Consider the following 15,074-nt stretch of genomic DNA (forward strand, 5'->3'; position numbering starts at 1 on the left):
TATGTAAGTAATACGATTTCACTGCAGAACAATTGCAATCTTACTATTCTAAGTGACTGAGACCAAGGCATTTCTCTTGCAAGCCTGCATTACTCAGTGGAGTCTGGTTTTTCAGGCTGTTTTCCCCCCAAATTTTTCTAGAGCTGGCAAATTGTAGGTCTCTGACTCAGCTGTAACATAGTCATTGTCAGTGGTTTTCCAAGGTGTTAAGATTTTCTTCTTGAACAGCTCTTAAGATGCCATATACTTGCAAATGTTAAATCTTCAGGTGTAACCTTTCCTGCATTTACTAAATTAGTAAACATCTTTTGCCCAGATATGAGGTTCACAGCCTCCATTCTGCTTGCAAGATTTTTCTCCTCCTTCCTATAGGCTGAAGTTTCATTATGAATCACTGATACCTTTATTATCAACTTTTTAGTCTAGAAGAGTACAGACATCACCTTTAACTCATGCAAGATTGAATTGCAGTTTACTTCTTAATTAGACTTATCAGAGAACAGTAGCTAATCAAGCACCCACCCAAAGTATTTAGGGTCCAGTTTTTACAGGGCAAGTACTGTCCATGTCTGTTACAATGATCTAATGTCATTCATTGCTACTTTTATTGCTGTGTTCCCTGGTTTGCTTCCATTTTTTTAACCAAAAGCCCTTAGCTACCCTCTGGCTTAGCTAAAATGCTAACTTAGCAAAAACTGAAATCTGAGGGTTTACATATAAGCCTGCCAAAGCCCATTATAATAAATGTGTGCTCTTCCAATAAGCTTCTGTGTTATGTTTTGTGGCTTAAGCAGGTGAATGCTTAAGCAGGTGAATGCCTTGTTCCAGGCCTTGAACACTTATTCCCACCAAACCTGTATCTTGCTCTATGCTGAATCAGCGCCAAGATACAATGACCCACTAAAATAACAATACAGTCAAAAATGGCCCTGTATTTTTAGCTGGACCACAGAAAATTCTGGACAGTTAATGAGATTTGTTTTCTCATGTCATGTTGTCTGAGACATGTTGATGTTTATGGGACTGCATCTTTTTAGCCTTGTGCAACCTCTGTGGCTAAACCTGTCTGTTGGCTTTACTAGTGCAGTTGGTTACAAGCATCAATTTGTTAGATGCTCAGCTACTGCAGTAACAAAAAACAGTAGTAATTCTATTGAAAATAAAATAGAAAAGGCTGAAGAGCAGATGTTTATAAGCTTCTGCAAAGCACCACCCTTCACAGCAAGAGACAAGACCAACAACCCTCAGCAATATGCTACTTGAAAGCAACTTTTATTAGTATATAAACAGTTCAGTGAACCCCAGCTGTAACCTACAGTCCCCAAATGCAGTGGAGGTGAACAGTTGTGCAAGTATAGGGTACATTGCTTTCACCACCCTGGGCAGGCTTGTCTTGCCATGAAAGACACCAGAAACAAGAAAAAAAAGTGACAGACAATTGGAAAGGGACTTTTATTAGGTGAAAGAGAGAGGCCTAGTGAAACAGTTTTCAAATACTGTTTGTTTCATATGGACTAATGATGCTGGGAAAGAAGCTTGTTAAATGCTTCAAACCCCTCCAACATATTTAGTGAAGGTACAGATAAAATACATTTCCCCACATCCAAATTATCTCCTACAAAATAGGGAAGACCAGACTATTTCTAGAAAGAAAAAATCCAGGTAAAAACACTATTCAAAACTTTTTCTATGTAATAGAGGAACAAAATAGAACAATTGTGATACAGGTTTGCAGGTCACTTGTGTTTGTTGTTAAAGATTTAGGCACAGATTAATGTACCACTAACTATTCTGTATCTTCCCCCTACCTGAAAAGCTCCCTCCCATCCAGAGTTGACTGACCTAAACTTCAGTATTTCTTTTTTTGCCAATTACTATAAACAGCAGAAGAAAGTGATGTTCAAAGTAGATGCTACCTGTATGTGTACTCCAATTTTACCAGGTGCTAAAGTTACCCTTATTACCCATATTAAGTGGGGAAGCAAAATGCTTCCAAATCAATTACAACCTTGAATTTAATATGGCTATTTGTTGACAGAAAGTCTACTCACTGATAATTAAACAACATCTTTTCAGGAGGTAGTAGGGACAAGTACACTGTTCATGCCACTCACTAAAACAATGGGACACAGTAACGGTAAGTGAACAAGACCATTTCTGAAGTTACTTTAAAAAAACTGTCTTGTCATGACAGTAATTACAATGAGGTTGAATCAGCTAAATCAATTTGTTTTCAGGTTCTGCATTTTGTTCTGAATTAAACAGGGTTCAGTTTGTAGTGTCTTATAAATCAGAGTAAATTCATAGATCTCTTAAAATAATTCTTAATCCTTTAAAAACACTGATAAAAAGGTATATGATAATTCAATTTTCAAAAGCCCCTGTCTTAAATATATTTTTCCTATTAGGATATAAAAAGGGAAAGGAAGACTTGTCATGTAAATATTCTGAAGTGTGATAATATTCAGTAGAACCATTGAACACATAAGCTTTCCAGTAATCATTCTGACCTTCCGTTTAGTAGCATACAAGCCAGGGTGTAACCTCAGTTCCCCAGCAGTAAATCAAGTTTTGTCTTTGAAAACCCCCAAAAGCACCACACAAGAGCTGATCTATTTCCACTTTAAGTCACATATTAGTGCTATGTGATCAGAAGGATGTGAAATGCTTGGCAAAGCCTGATGGGTTGTTACTTCTTCATGACTTGGCAATGGAATCACCTGTTCAACCTCTAGAGCATTTTTATCAATGAAAATGTAGTCCAGACATCCATGAAACCCACCGACGTAGTTTGTATAAGCAGGTTCTCCACAAGCACTTAGCAGTTTGAAAGGATGGCTTAGAGGCATATTGCACCTTTCCTCTTCACCATTAGAGACCCAGTCTTCATGATCTTCAGCAATGCCACCAGTGTTTATAAAACTGTAAGTTCCAGATGATGGCGTACTATTAAAATCTCCACAGAATATGACTGGTATGCTAGGATACAGATCACATGCTACGTGCTTGATGTGAGACAAGGCTACAGCGATTTGGATGAGACGGATATTTCCACCTTAAAATATAAAAACATATTACTTTAAACACTTCACAGCAGCATTGGTGGAATTTCCCAAGTTGTTCATTTAAGCATGTGTTATGCATTGCCCTGAAACAGTAATCTCATTTTAAGTTTTCTATGCATTACATTTTAGAATAGCTTTCTTAAATAAAGAAGCTTTTGAAGTTTGTAACTGTGAAAGTTTTAAAGAGGAAGACCATGTTTTAATTTAAACTCGCACATGAACCTTGAAACACCCATGTTATAGCAGCTTTCCATTTTGTGACAACTGTCCTCTAAGTATTCCTGAAAGGCACAGAACCAAAAGAAAACTAATTTAAAAGAGGAGAATCTCTTGTAAAAAGCTTCTGTATCCCAATTTTGTTGCCCTTTTAGAAGTACCCCAGCACAACTCCTTCATGTACAATAGGATTGGGAAGCCATGAGCACACACAAAGCTATCTATATTTTATGGTCTATTCTTTGGGTGAATTGTGCATAACATGACTTGCCTTGCTTTCAGCTGTATTCTACTGACACCCAGGCAGACTAGAACAATTTTACTCTAAGAAAAACAAAAAAAGAAATGGGCCTAGTAGCCTGGTTTGATTCATCTATTTAAGAAACAAGGCAGGAAACCGTCAGTTCCAGAAGAAAAGGTTATACGTGCAAAACAGTGGGGGAGAGAAAAAAAATATTCTCCCTACAAAAGACAAAACTCTTTACAAACCCAGTCATCTTACATGCAGAAACATGACAAAATTACCTTTCGGATGCCAGTATAGGTGGGTATTAGCTACACAGATCTTCCTGGAAGGATCAGTTGTAGACTGAAGAACTGAAACCTTCAAGAGAAAAAACAATGTTTGGTAAGTCTTAAACAGAGAGGTTACACGTTTTTTAAAAATGCAATGGTTAGCTTAGGCCTGTATGGTCCAGTTCAAAGAATCTGATGCTTATAACTAATGAACAGTACAGCTCCTAGGCTGAGTCTATGTTCTATATAAGGTTTGGATATTAGCCAATATATTTCCAACGTTACTGCTGCATCCAGGTACTTGGCAAATGTTCTTTCTCCCTAAGTGTCTGATTTCGCTGTATTTTTTTCCTTCAACCCATTCGACATTTTTCATAAGATGTCGCTAATACTGTACCATTCTTAACTACTATTATTTTCTATTCTTCCACCTCTGCAACAGGACTGGAGCTGTATCTCTGGCATCAGCAAGCAAAGTGTAGCATTGCATAGTTGTTAAATTGAATGTAAATTTAGAGGTGATTGCAGTTATCAATGAAAGCTTGTTAGTCCTACGCAGCCCATGACTATGAAACTTTTACCAATGAGTGTTTCTGAAATTCCTCACACAGACCTGGATCTTACACATTGTACTTAAAGGATAGCTCTGCTGGCAGACCCACTGGCATCAACAAGCTCACAAATCTGTCCAACCTTATGTCTCTCCCTACTGACACTTTGTAAAGTGGCATTATTAAAACAAGCCAAATTAACCTGATCTCTTTTACAACTGACAGGTTTTAAGTTTTATCAAACACATATTCTGACATATGAGACTAAGTCGTGAAAAACTCGGCAGCCAATACCACCATTGATACCAGGCCCAGACAGCTGTCGTCATCCTAAAAGAATAATTTTGCCTTTTTTACCAAATTTTGGTAATTCCACGTATCCAGTTCAGTAAAACTTCAATGTTTTGTTCTTGTTCCTAAGGTGCTCTATTCACTACCCTAGTTAACAGAGAACAGACCACCACTGTTCTGTCTGTGTTTCAGACTGTTAATCCTTCGCCTCCCTTCTGCTGTGGTTTGATGCCCAACAAACCTAGCTTGGCTGCACCTGCCTGGAGACAGTGGGACAAGGAGAGGGGAAGAAGAACGCATGTAAAAGCTCACACCTGCAGCACAGATGATCTCTGCAGCACCTTCTCCAGCACCAAGGGGTACTTGGCCACCTTATCACACAGCTCCTTGTGCAGCGGGTCCGAGAGCAGGGCTTCACTGAAAGCGATGTCGTGCTGGCTAAGGAGGCTGAACTTGTCCCTGCGGTAGAAAGTGGCCAGGCCTTCGTGCTGCTTGTCCTTGATCTTGAAGAGCCCTTCGAGTCCAAAAGCATCTAGGGCTGGAGCCAAGCTGTCCACGAAGACAGACTTATCCACCTCTTGCAAGCAGATCAGGTCGGCGCTGTAGCCCGCCAGCTCCTTCTTCAGCAGGTTCTGCCGGTAGTCGAGCTCCAGGGCGTACGGGGCGCAGTACGGGTAGAGCACGGTACGGGAGAACTCCGTCTGGGCGTAGGTGTCGGCCAGGATGTTGTAGGAGACGGCGCGAACGGAGCCCTGGCCGCAGACCTTCTTGGTGTAGAGGTGCCGGTAGTCGAAGGTGCAGGCGCCGGGGCCGGCCTCCACGGGGCCGCTGCTCTCCACCTCGCGGGGCGGCCCGTAGCGCCGAGCTCCGTCCCCAGGCGTGCACCGCAGCTTCAGCCGCAGCCCCACCAGCGCGTTGGACGGCGTGAAGACGCGCTCGCCGGCAGCCGCCGCCTCCACCCAGCCCGGGCCGCCGCCCCCGCCCTCCGCGGGCCGCTGCTCGCGGTACCAGTGGAAGAGGCAGTGCTGCGGCGCGGCGAACTCGGCGCTCACCTTGGGGCAGACGGGGAAGCCGGCCAGGAGCGAGCGGGGCAGCCGGAGCTCGGTGAGCGCCGGCGGGTTGCGCTCCACGCGGTACCGCGCCTCCCCGATCTGCAGCACGGCGCCGTCCTGCCAGGCCGCCGCGTTGGGCACCTCCTCCGCCAGCGCCTCCCCGTCGCGGGAGAAGAGTCGCACGGCCGGCACCGGCGCCGCCGCCGCCTCCCCCCTCGCTGGGCCGCCCTCCGCCCGCCCCTTTTTGCTCTTCTTCGCCGCCTTGGCATGGCCCTTGGCGGCGTTGGTGGCGATGCGGGCCAGCGCCCGGCCCAGCGGCTCCGCCTGGTCGCGCTGCATGTGCTTGGCGCTGCCGTCGGGGAGCACGAACCGCAGGCTCAGCGTGGGCTCGGACGGCACGCACCGCACTACGGCCCGCTCCATGGCACCGCGGGTGGCGGGCGAGCCGCGGAGCCTCCCGAGGGCGGAGCGCAGCCTGCGCCACATGGAGCCGGCCCCGCCGCTCGCCCGCTTCCGACAGGCGTGCCCGGAAGCGACGGGCCACGCGCAGCCGCCTCAGCGGGACGGAGCGGGGCGAGTCGGGGCGGCACGGCGCTGTGCGGCGAACCGCCAGGACCCGGCCCGGGCTGAAGCACCGCCCCTGCGTGGCGCGGGTCCCGCGGCGCGCAAGGTGCGAGCGCCGCTGGCTCGAGGCGCCGCCGGCTGCGCTTCCTCACCGCGAAGTCCCGCCTCCTCAGGAAAGCTTCCGCGGCCACGTGGCAAACGGCTGTCTGGAAAGGGGGGCGGGCTCCACGTAACGAGTAGGCGGGCGCAAACTGTCCGTAGATGAATGTCGTGATACCACGGGCTTGTTTGCTGTTTGTGAGAAAACGTTTTCGCGTCTGGGATATTGAAACTTCAGACCGAATAGTTTTGGGCTGCTGAAGCGTGTCAGGAAAGTGCCCAGGACTTTTGAAAACGGATTTAAAATTCTCTCTGGTTGTTCTTCCAGCCCCTGCTCGTGCAACTATGCCTATACAGATATAAAATGAAGATTTTAAAGTGTCTTTGTCAAATGGGGGCAATTGTATAGTAAATCTCTGGAATTTCTTAAAGTTTCCGTTTGTAGTTTTACAGAATGAAGAAGCTTAGCAACAGCGATCTGATGTGTGAGGGTACTATAACTTCTCCAGCATTCTTGCTGTGATCTGGAACAATAAGGTGTCTGCTGTGCAGGCAGAACACTGCAGCAGAGACTAACTGCCTTGCTGAGGCTGTATTAAGCCCTGTGGCAGACTAGGAAGTTTAAGGTAAGATTTTTCCAAGTGTCTGCTTTTTTTTTTTTTTTCTTCTCTTTTTCTTTTCTATCACAGGAGTGTATTAGTCGTCTGCTATCGTTAAAATGCGACGAACCCCCTTTCTGTGACTAAAGAGGCCTTGAATGCGCTTTCCCTTCTGGGCAGATGAACCTTGTTGGCAGCAGGACCTGGGCAGGCACAACTTCCTCCTGACGGGTCGTGCCGCTTTCTTTTCACGGGAGAAGTCTGCCCTGAAAGCTGAGGAGACGCGGCCAAAGGTCTGGCCGTGGTAGGCAGGCCCTCGGGGAGCTGAGGAGGGCCGCCCGCGGGCGCAACGTGCTCTGTAGGCGGCTGAGAGTACCTCGGGCCGCCGTGTGCCTCTGGCCTTGGAAATGGCGCTGGCGAGCGCCCCTGTCCCGGCCGGGACACCCCCTGGGGACGCGCTCGGCCGGGGCCAGAGCCAGAGCCCGCCCGCCCTCGGCTCCGTGGCAACGCGTCCTTTCCTGAGCCGCCTCCGCGCCGCCGCCTGCCCGGCGCGCCCGGGACTGCGGGAGAGGTGAGGGCGGCGGGCGGCCCTCCGGGGGGCTGGGGCGGCCGCGGGGGTTCATGCTGCTCTTCCCGCGGGGCGCCCGCGGGGGTTGGTTGATGCTGCCCTTCCCTCCACACCGGCGGGGCCGCGTCCCCGGGCCCTGCTGGGCTGATGAGCGCCAGGAAAACGTAATACTGCCCCGGCGTTCTTTAGCTGAGTTTTATGTCTTCTGTTGCCTCCACCACAACCCGTTTTAATTAATTTCTAGTACATAGCACTGATTTGGGAGGTAGCTTTGGCTTTCTGCTTCCCTGTGAGAGCCTGTGAAATGCAGTTGTGAGCTTGTGTATCGTGTTTCCAGGGGAACCCTACCCTGAATCGTCTGGGATAGCTATACTCAGCCACAAGTAAGCCTTAAGCCATCATAGAAGTATAGTCTTTTAGTGAACCTGAGTCTAGCCGCACAACAGGTTTTTTTTTTTCTTTCTTTTCCTTCTTTTTTTTTTTCTATTTTTCTGTCTTTATATGATGCAATTATCAAACTTGGGTTGCCAAGTATCTTTAACTGTGATCACCCAGTTATCTGCTCTGCATCTTCATCCTGCCCCCCAAACTAGGATTCCTATTTGAAACCCATACCCATCTCTACTTCCTTGTTGCACAGCCCACCTACCCACAACCGTGGTCACAACCAGAACTCCCATATGCTTAGCTTGAATCCTATACCCACCCCACCAAATTACAAGCTGCCTTTTCATGGGGAATCGATGTCCACAGGCCAGGATTTAGCCACATCCTCTCAGCTTAGCCACATTAACACCTTGCTTGCTTTTTTTCATCATAGTAATATCAGTTTAGTCTTTGCTCAACTTAGCCTTGCTTTTGAAAATGCATGCCTTGGCATACTGTGAGTATTATTGAGAGAGCCCAGGGTTGCTGCAGCTTAGAAGAGTAAAGTACTGCCCAGCACCTGCTTGGTATTTACAGAGGCACTTGTTCTGGTAGCCCAGATAAACATTTCCAGGCAGGCAATTGAAATGAAATTGTGCCCAGCTCTGCCTTAGGTAAATACACAAACACTCTCCCTAGGGTCTATTGATGGAATATGTTTATGTGCAAGATAGCAGGCTGCTTGAGAACTCTAAGTTCACCAAAAAAATTTAAGCATCACAAAATTATTTCTGAATAGTCTCCAATTTTACACTGCTCTTTACAAGATGTTCACGTAGTTTCTTAACCTTTCCATATATAGAATAGAACTTTTAATGACTACTTTGCAGATAGAAAATAAGCTTAATTCTTTTTTTTTTTTCCTTGAGGAACATGAAAAGAAGAATAGGGTACACTTTTTTATAGAAATTCTTTCTTAATAATTTAATAGTTGTATAGTGTCTAAAGAATAACTTTCTCATAATTTTGTTCCCATTTGCTTGACATTGTGGTGAAGCTGTAAGTCTGTGTTGATGTCATTATGAATTTTTTTTCTTTTCTTTAAAGACTGCCTCTCACTTCAGTAGAATTCTAGGATCTGAAGCTTTATCTTTACAGCAATACCAAACATCAAGGATGCTTTTGGGAATTTTTTTCCCCCCATAACTTTAGAGGCCACCCTTGTCAGAATTTGTTCCACATTATCTACCACGGGTGGACTTAACAAGGCAGTAATTTTTTTTAGTGACCAGACAAGAAAGAAGTAGGTAGTACCTACTGAAGCCACAGGAACAGCAACACTGTCTCAGGCCCCATCAGAACAGGGAACATGCCTACATCAGGGCCAGCCTGGTACAGTCTGCCCGGGGGGTTCATGGGCTGCTTTTCTGGTGTATTCTGTGCTGTGTACAGCTGGTGGATTAACACTTAGATTTGTAATAGAACTGTACTACTATGCAGTGTGCTAATCTTGAGTTAATAGAACTGTACCATCGTTTTTTACTATTGCAGACTTTGTATGTACATGCTTCCTGTTGAATTTTGCCATTTTAGCATATACAGTACTTTTCTTTTTTCTGAAAGCTAAACTTTCTTACCTGGATTGTGGAAATCCAGAAGGATACCTCATTTTACATCTTAGGTGCATTCACCTTGGTACATACATCTGTTAAACTGCTTTCTGGACAGGATTAATTATATTCTAGAATATTGTTTTTGTTATGGTTTTAGATGGCACACTCCAACAGAACACCTTCCAATAAAAAGGCTTTGAGAACTTTGTTTCTTCCTGCTGTTTTACCTTCATCAGTCACATCTGATACGTCACCATTACAGAATAAACTATTGACTTACCGAAGATGCAACGAACAGCAAAAGATGCTTAATCGGTTACTGTGAGTGTCACGTAATTCAAGAAGTGTTGAAATTCAAATGAAAGAAACATTGCACATTTCACATCTGAGAAATAATAAAGGTGTTTTGTTAATTTTAGAGGTTTTTGATGCCACTATTGCAGTGCTGAACATTTTCCATTGAAAATCATTAGTAATAGAAGAACATTTGATGGAGTCTTTGATATCTTTTCTTTTACAGCACCCAAAATCAGCTTAATGTGTGTTTGTTGGGGTGAGTTGTGAGGAGAAAGTGGCCTTCGCATTTTGAACATTGTTTATGATAGACTGAAAAAAATCCTTTCTCTTTATGAAATCCTTTTTCAAAGATAATCGAAGTCTGGATTACTTGCTTGCTTTTGTATGAATGATCCAAACGTGGGTCTACTTCTAACAGGCTTCATTGTCACTATCTCAATGCGTTTGCTGCTGAGCTTAGTGATCTGTGTTGCTGTCAGAGGAGCACAGCTGCCAAGATGATTGGTAAATTCACATAAAATTGTCTTTCAAGATTTTCATTTGCAGAGGAAAGACAACAGGAAAAGGCTGCTTTCATGTATTTGTTGTAGGTCTAATAGCAAATTAGGGTTTTTTAAATTTTATTATTTTGATAGGAATTTATTCCTGAAATATCTATATTATTTTCAGGAACTTACTGAAGAATAGACATGCTGATTATTTTGGCATTAACGTGAGAGGATTATGTGGACTAGGGTTGCATTGTTTATAGTAGTATTATGAAATATATAGCAACTTGCATTTTCATGTAAAAGATTAAAAAGGTAAGGAAATCTAATGGTATTTGGTAGGATTAAAAAGCACAGAAAAAAAATGTTTTGGCTTTCAGAAGAAGAAATAGAAATTGAAGATCTACAGACAGTCTTAATTTAATCAATTTAAAATATTGTCACTGGTATCAATTTTATTTTCGTTGGTGTGGGTTTTTAGTCATTCCATTTGCTGTGACTAGATCTGGTGATGGTAACCAGTTACTGAACTAATTCCTATGCAATTGATGTTCTATTTCAGTGGCTAAATTTTTAAGGGGCCAAGTATTACAGGTTGTTTTATCTTGAAAGATACTTGTATATGTCCCAAATTGTTGGCTTCATTGGAGTTAGGCAGTGGTATAAAACCAAACTGCAGGATTGAAGTCTGAGGAGAATTGATCACAGAAGGGAATCTCACATGTGCCAAAGATAAGTGAGGGGGTTTGCCCCCCCCCCTTTTTTTTTTTTTAAATAATGGTAGCAATAATCAGTTACAGAAAGCAGTTAATTTATATAGAACTTAAAAGTAGAGAAAGCTGTTTCCTTTCTTTTAATAGTTTAAAGGCTGTTATAATGCAAACCTAACAAATGAGAAGTCTTTTAATTTTAGCTCTTGGGAAGTAAATCCTGACCTTTCAATGATACCTGCAGTAGCAGCGTGGAGTTTTTAGAATGCAGGTGTTCAGTATGCTGAAAATGTCAAATATGGTGTAGTGATACTTTGCTGTGCGATAAGATGACTGCTGAGCAGGCATCTGACAGTGACTATTCTGCTGGAACATTGATCCAGTTACATTTTTGTACAAAGTGAACTGCCTTCTAAATAAGGTCCCATGAAGTAATGATTTGACTGTATACTTGAAACTGGCAGTCGAACTTCCACTTGGGAGTTTCTAGCTGAGTTATATAGACATAAGGCTGAAATGCTCTTTGCAGGATATGTACAGTGTGTCCCAAAAGGATGGACTGAAATGTTTTAATGCATGGGGTCAGCAGGACATGTCAACATTAACCATTCGAAGTTCTCTGATAGTTATTTAGCAATGTATAACCACAGCAGTAAAAAAGAGCTCATCTTAAAATAAACAGCTTTAGGAGTTTTGTTCCGCACCTTCCCCCCCCCCCCCCCCCCATAATACAGTTGGGCAAGATCCGGTGTAGTTGTTTGAGGAGAAGTAAGATATAATCCTAGCAGGAGGACTGTGCAATTGGATGAGGTGAATCAAGCATGTATATATTGTGATTGTGGTCAAGATAAATGGCTCTTCATATAAGAGAAGACAGAGTATACAAAGGCAGCCTTACTTTTTAGTGATCAAAGAGTTGGTAAACATTAAAAAACCAGTTGTGTTAGTTAAAACGATAGCATTATTTTTAATGTATTATTTGTAGTTTTTGTGCACTTCTGACTCTATGTTTTACTTTAGAATTGATCGAGCTTTAAAAGTCTATTACAAATCCATGGAAGAAAAATATCACAGAGACCCTGTACGTCCTATCCCAGAACTGCCTTCCACTGTGAGAAATTATTTCTTTAATAATTTAACTGTTGCCTGTTTTGTTCTTTGTTATTGGGGCATTTATGCCTCTTACTTCTTAGTATTTACTTAAAGATACTTATATCAATCCTTAGTAATTCATAAATGTATTTGTATGCTCAGGTAGTCCCACTGAAATTGATACCTGTATATCTACAGAATAAAGTCTTTATTTAGGAATAATATTTGTTAAATTTTGTATTTCTGATTTGTTTGATTATGTGTTGTTAATACGTTACAATTTTCTGTTCCTTTTTATACAGATGAACAGTGAGCAAAAACAACGAAGAGTGAGTTAAATTATTCTGCTTTTTTAGAGTAGAAGAGTGAATATTCTTTATTCAGGGGGGTTGAGTATGTTATGTGGAATTAATGGTGGTTAATCACTAAAAGCTTTTTCAGTAGTCTTGTTGGGGAAGAATGGATAGGAAGCAAAATAGGAATTTTTCCTGGTGGTCCAATAGAAGGAAATTGTTTTTCTATTACAGAAAATATGTCCATCAGCAACTTAAGTTTTGATCTAAACCTTAGTTAAAGATCATTACTTAGAAAAAATTCTCACAGGCTTCAGGATTTTTTCAGTTGAGATCATAGATGGTACTTTAGCCTTTACAAAAAGTAGTCTTTGACATTGTTCACCTGATTTGAAGAACACGTACAAATCCTGGAATTTGTGAATAGCTTTTAAAGTAAGACTTTATCTCTGAGAGCCACTTTAAACTCACATTAGCACTGAAATATTTAGTAGCTGAAAGGAACATCTATTTTTCCTAGCCAATGTTAGGTAAACTCATTTTGAAGACTACAGAGATTCAGATCCCTTTTTGTTTTGTAACAAAGCTGTCACTCAAAAGCATAAATAACTATTTATTTGAAAAAAAAACCCCAAACCCTCCTATCTGTGCATATTTTTTGCTAGATAAATATTTTTGAAACAACAATAACAGGAACCTTGAACTGTTTTTTTGTCAGTCATAAACTTCACCAGAGAACCAAGGAAAATGTCATACTACAAAGTACAATATTTTGTATTTAAGCATTGAGACACGGAAACCGTTTTACCAACCATAGAGTAGCTTTTAGTGTATTAGTCAGTGAATGCTGAAAAGATTAGATTATGTTGCCTGCCCTTAAGTGTAAGAAATAGTGAATAAAGAGAGAATTCATTGTCAAGCCTAATGCAAAAATACTTACACAGCCAATTATTAGACCTCTGACAGTATTGTCTTTTCAGACAAACTATCTCTTCATGAAGGAGTGTGTGCGAAGTAATCCAGTGGTTCCCATTCAGCAGCAGTGGCTAATGTCCATGCTCACGTTGGTGCCACAGTCGCTTATGGAAGGCAAAGATAGAGAGCTGTTAGTTGAAAAGCTTTTAGGGGAGATAATAAGGGATTATGAAATGAGCATGAGAAGATGTATGGGTAAGTACCAGAAACTACACAGTACTAATATTAATATATTAATGTGTGTATATATATATATATATATATCACAAGCTGTTCATGTTCTCCTAATGAAAATAATTTCTGTGGATTGTTCTTTCAGCCAGGAATAATCTTTATAATTAAGCACTGATTTCTCAAATGTGTATTGGCCATAATGTTTAAGGCAAAACTTGATGGTTTTATTTGGACTAGTGAAAAGGTAACCAGCTGAAGGTATAATTCAAGCAAAGACAAAGGCAGCTGTAGACTTCATGACAGAAAGGTTGATTGCTGATTACCTTATTTCATTAAGTCTTTAACCTGTTTAATTAATTTGATGCAAGTATGTATCGCTGTTACCTGCTAAAGTAGAAACTTTTAACGTATCAGTCATTCTTTTTTCTGCCCCTTCAGGAACAGCAGCTTTTAAGCTGTTTATCCACAAGCACATCCATAAGTTTTCTGATGCTGCTTTCTATGCATGAGGCAGCTCACACTAAAAATCTGCAAAGATAATTAGCGGTTTTCAGATATCACTCATACAACTCACTTAGATTTTTAAGCTTTTTCAAAATAGTCATGAACTGGAATTTTGAAGGTGTATTCCCTTGAAATCATGTATTAATTTTTTAAATATTTATTTACGGTTATAGTATCTGAAATCTGAAGTTAAGCCAAACTTCGCCAATATTTTGGGGGATGGGTGATCCTTTTAAAAATGCAGATTAAAAAACCACACAATTTTGCACGGGTCTAACTTTTTTGTAATGTCCTCAGTGGGATAATTATAGTTATGCGCTACAATTATATTAAATAAAATTGCCATAAATACTTAGAATCATAGAATATCTCAAGTTGGAAGGGACCCAGAAGGATCATTAAGTCCAACTCCCTGCTCCTTGCAGAACTATCTAAAACTAAACCCTGTGACTAAGAGCGTTGTCCAGATGCTCCTTGAACTCTGACAGGAGTGGTGCCATGACCACTTCCTTGGAAAGCCTGTTTCAGTGATTGACCACCTTCTCAGTGAAGAAATTACTTAAGTGCTTAATTATTTAATTTTTTAACTGGTTATCTGAAAACCTTCATGAACAGGGGACAGAACTGGAATTAAGCCACCTGAGTCTGTCTAGATATTTAGCAGAAGCTGTGATTTTTGAGTTACCTTTGGGAGAGGTTGTGTTTTGAAGACTTGGATGATAGTTACCTTTCCATCCTACTATATGCTTGGTTCAACCTGGAGAAGGACTGAGGAAGTACAGTGCCTATTGAATATAGCTTAATTTTCTTCTAATGATCTTTTTTTTTCTTAGTGCGAAATGTTCTTCTTAAACCAGACGTAAAAGGACTTGAAGATGAAGAAGAGGCACCTTTGCCTTTATTACCTCTGTGAGTGGATTAAGTTAGCAAATAACCCACTGGCAAAATGCGCTCAGTTGAATGAGTGAAATTCTCGTTGGGCTGAATGAACAGAGTTATGGCACAGTATTAATTCTGGAGCCCCTTATTGAGGCAATTTTT

General features: G+C 42.0%; 2 protein-coding genes across 13 annotated transcripts in view; one reads left to right on the top strand and one right to left on the bottom strand.

The window, feature by feature from the left end:
- Nucleotides 1–1,251: 1,251 nt before the first annotated feature.
- On the bottom strand, nucleotides 1,252–6,289 carry PDE12 (phosphodiesterase 12). Its single transcript, XM_075096145.1, has 3 exons — nucleotides 4,954–6,289; nucleotides 3,807–3,885; nucleotides 1,252–3,055 (listed from the first exon to the last, which is right to left on the bottom strand). Exons 1-3 carry the CDS (start codon nucleotides 6,175–6,177, stop codon nucleotides 2,613–2,615), a joined length of 1,746 nt encoding a protein of 581 aa, XP_074952246.1. The 5' UTR covers nucleotides 6,178–6,289; the 3' UTR covers nucleotides 1,252–2,612.
- DNAH12 (dynein axonemal heavy chain 12) overlaps nucleotides 6,229–15,074 on the top strand; it is a 77,553-nt gene continuing 68,707 nt past the window's right edge. For all 12 annotated transcript variants that reach the window (XR_012661043.1, XR_012661044.1, XR_012661047.1 and 9 more), the window contains exons 1-6: nucleotides 6,229–6,980; nucleotides 9,658–9,821; nucleotides 12,016–12,106; nucleotides 12,390–12,416; nucleotides 13,361–13,550; nucleotides 14,867–14,942. Coding sequence is in view for 5 of the 12 variants with exons in the window: in XM_075096135.1 (XP_074952236.1) it covers nucleotides 9,658–9,821; nucleotides 12,016–12,106; nucleotides 12,390–12,416; nucleotides 13,361–13,550; nucleotides 14,867–14,942 (548 nt within the window). In the remaining 7 variants the exon portion in view is untranslated. The remainder of the gene's footprint in view (nucleotides 6,981–9,657; nucleotides 9,822–12,015; nucleotides 12,107–12,389; nucleotides 12,417–13,360; nucleotides 13,551–14,866; nucleotides 14,943–15,074) is intronic.

The sequence above is a fragment of the Phalacrocorax aristotelis genome, chromosome 6, assembly GCF_949628215.1.
Source record: "Phalacrocorax aristotelis chromosome 6, bGulAri2.1, whole genome shotgun sequence".
Classification (NCBI taxonomy): domain Eukaryota; kingdom Metazoa; phylum Chordata; class Aves; order Suliformes; family Phalacrocoracidae; genus Phalacrocorax; species Phalacrocorax aristotelis.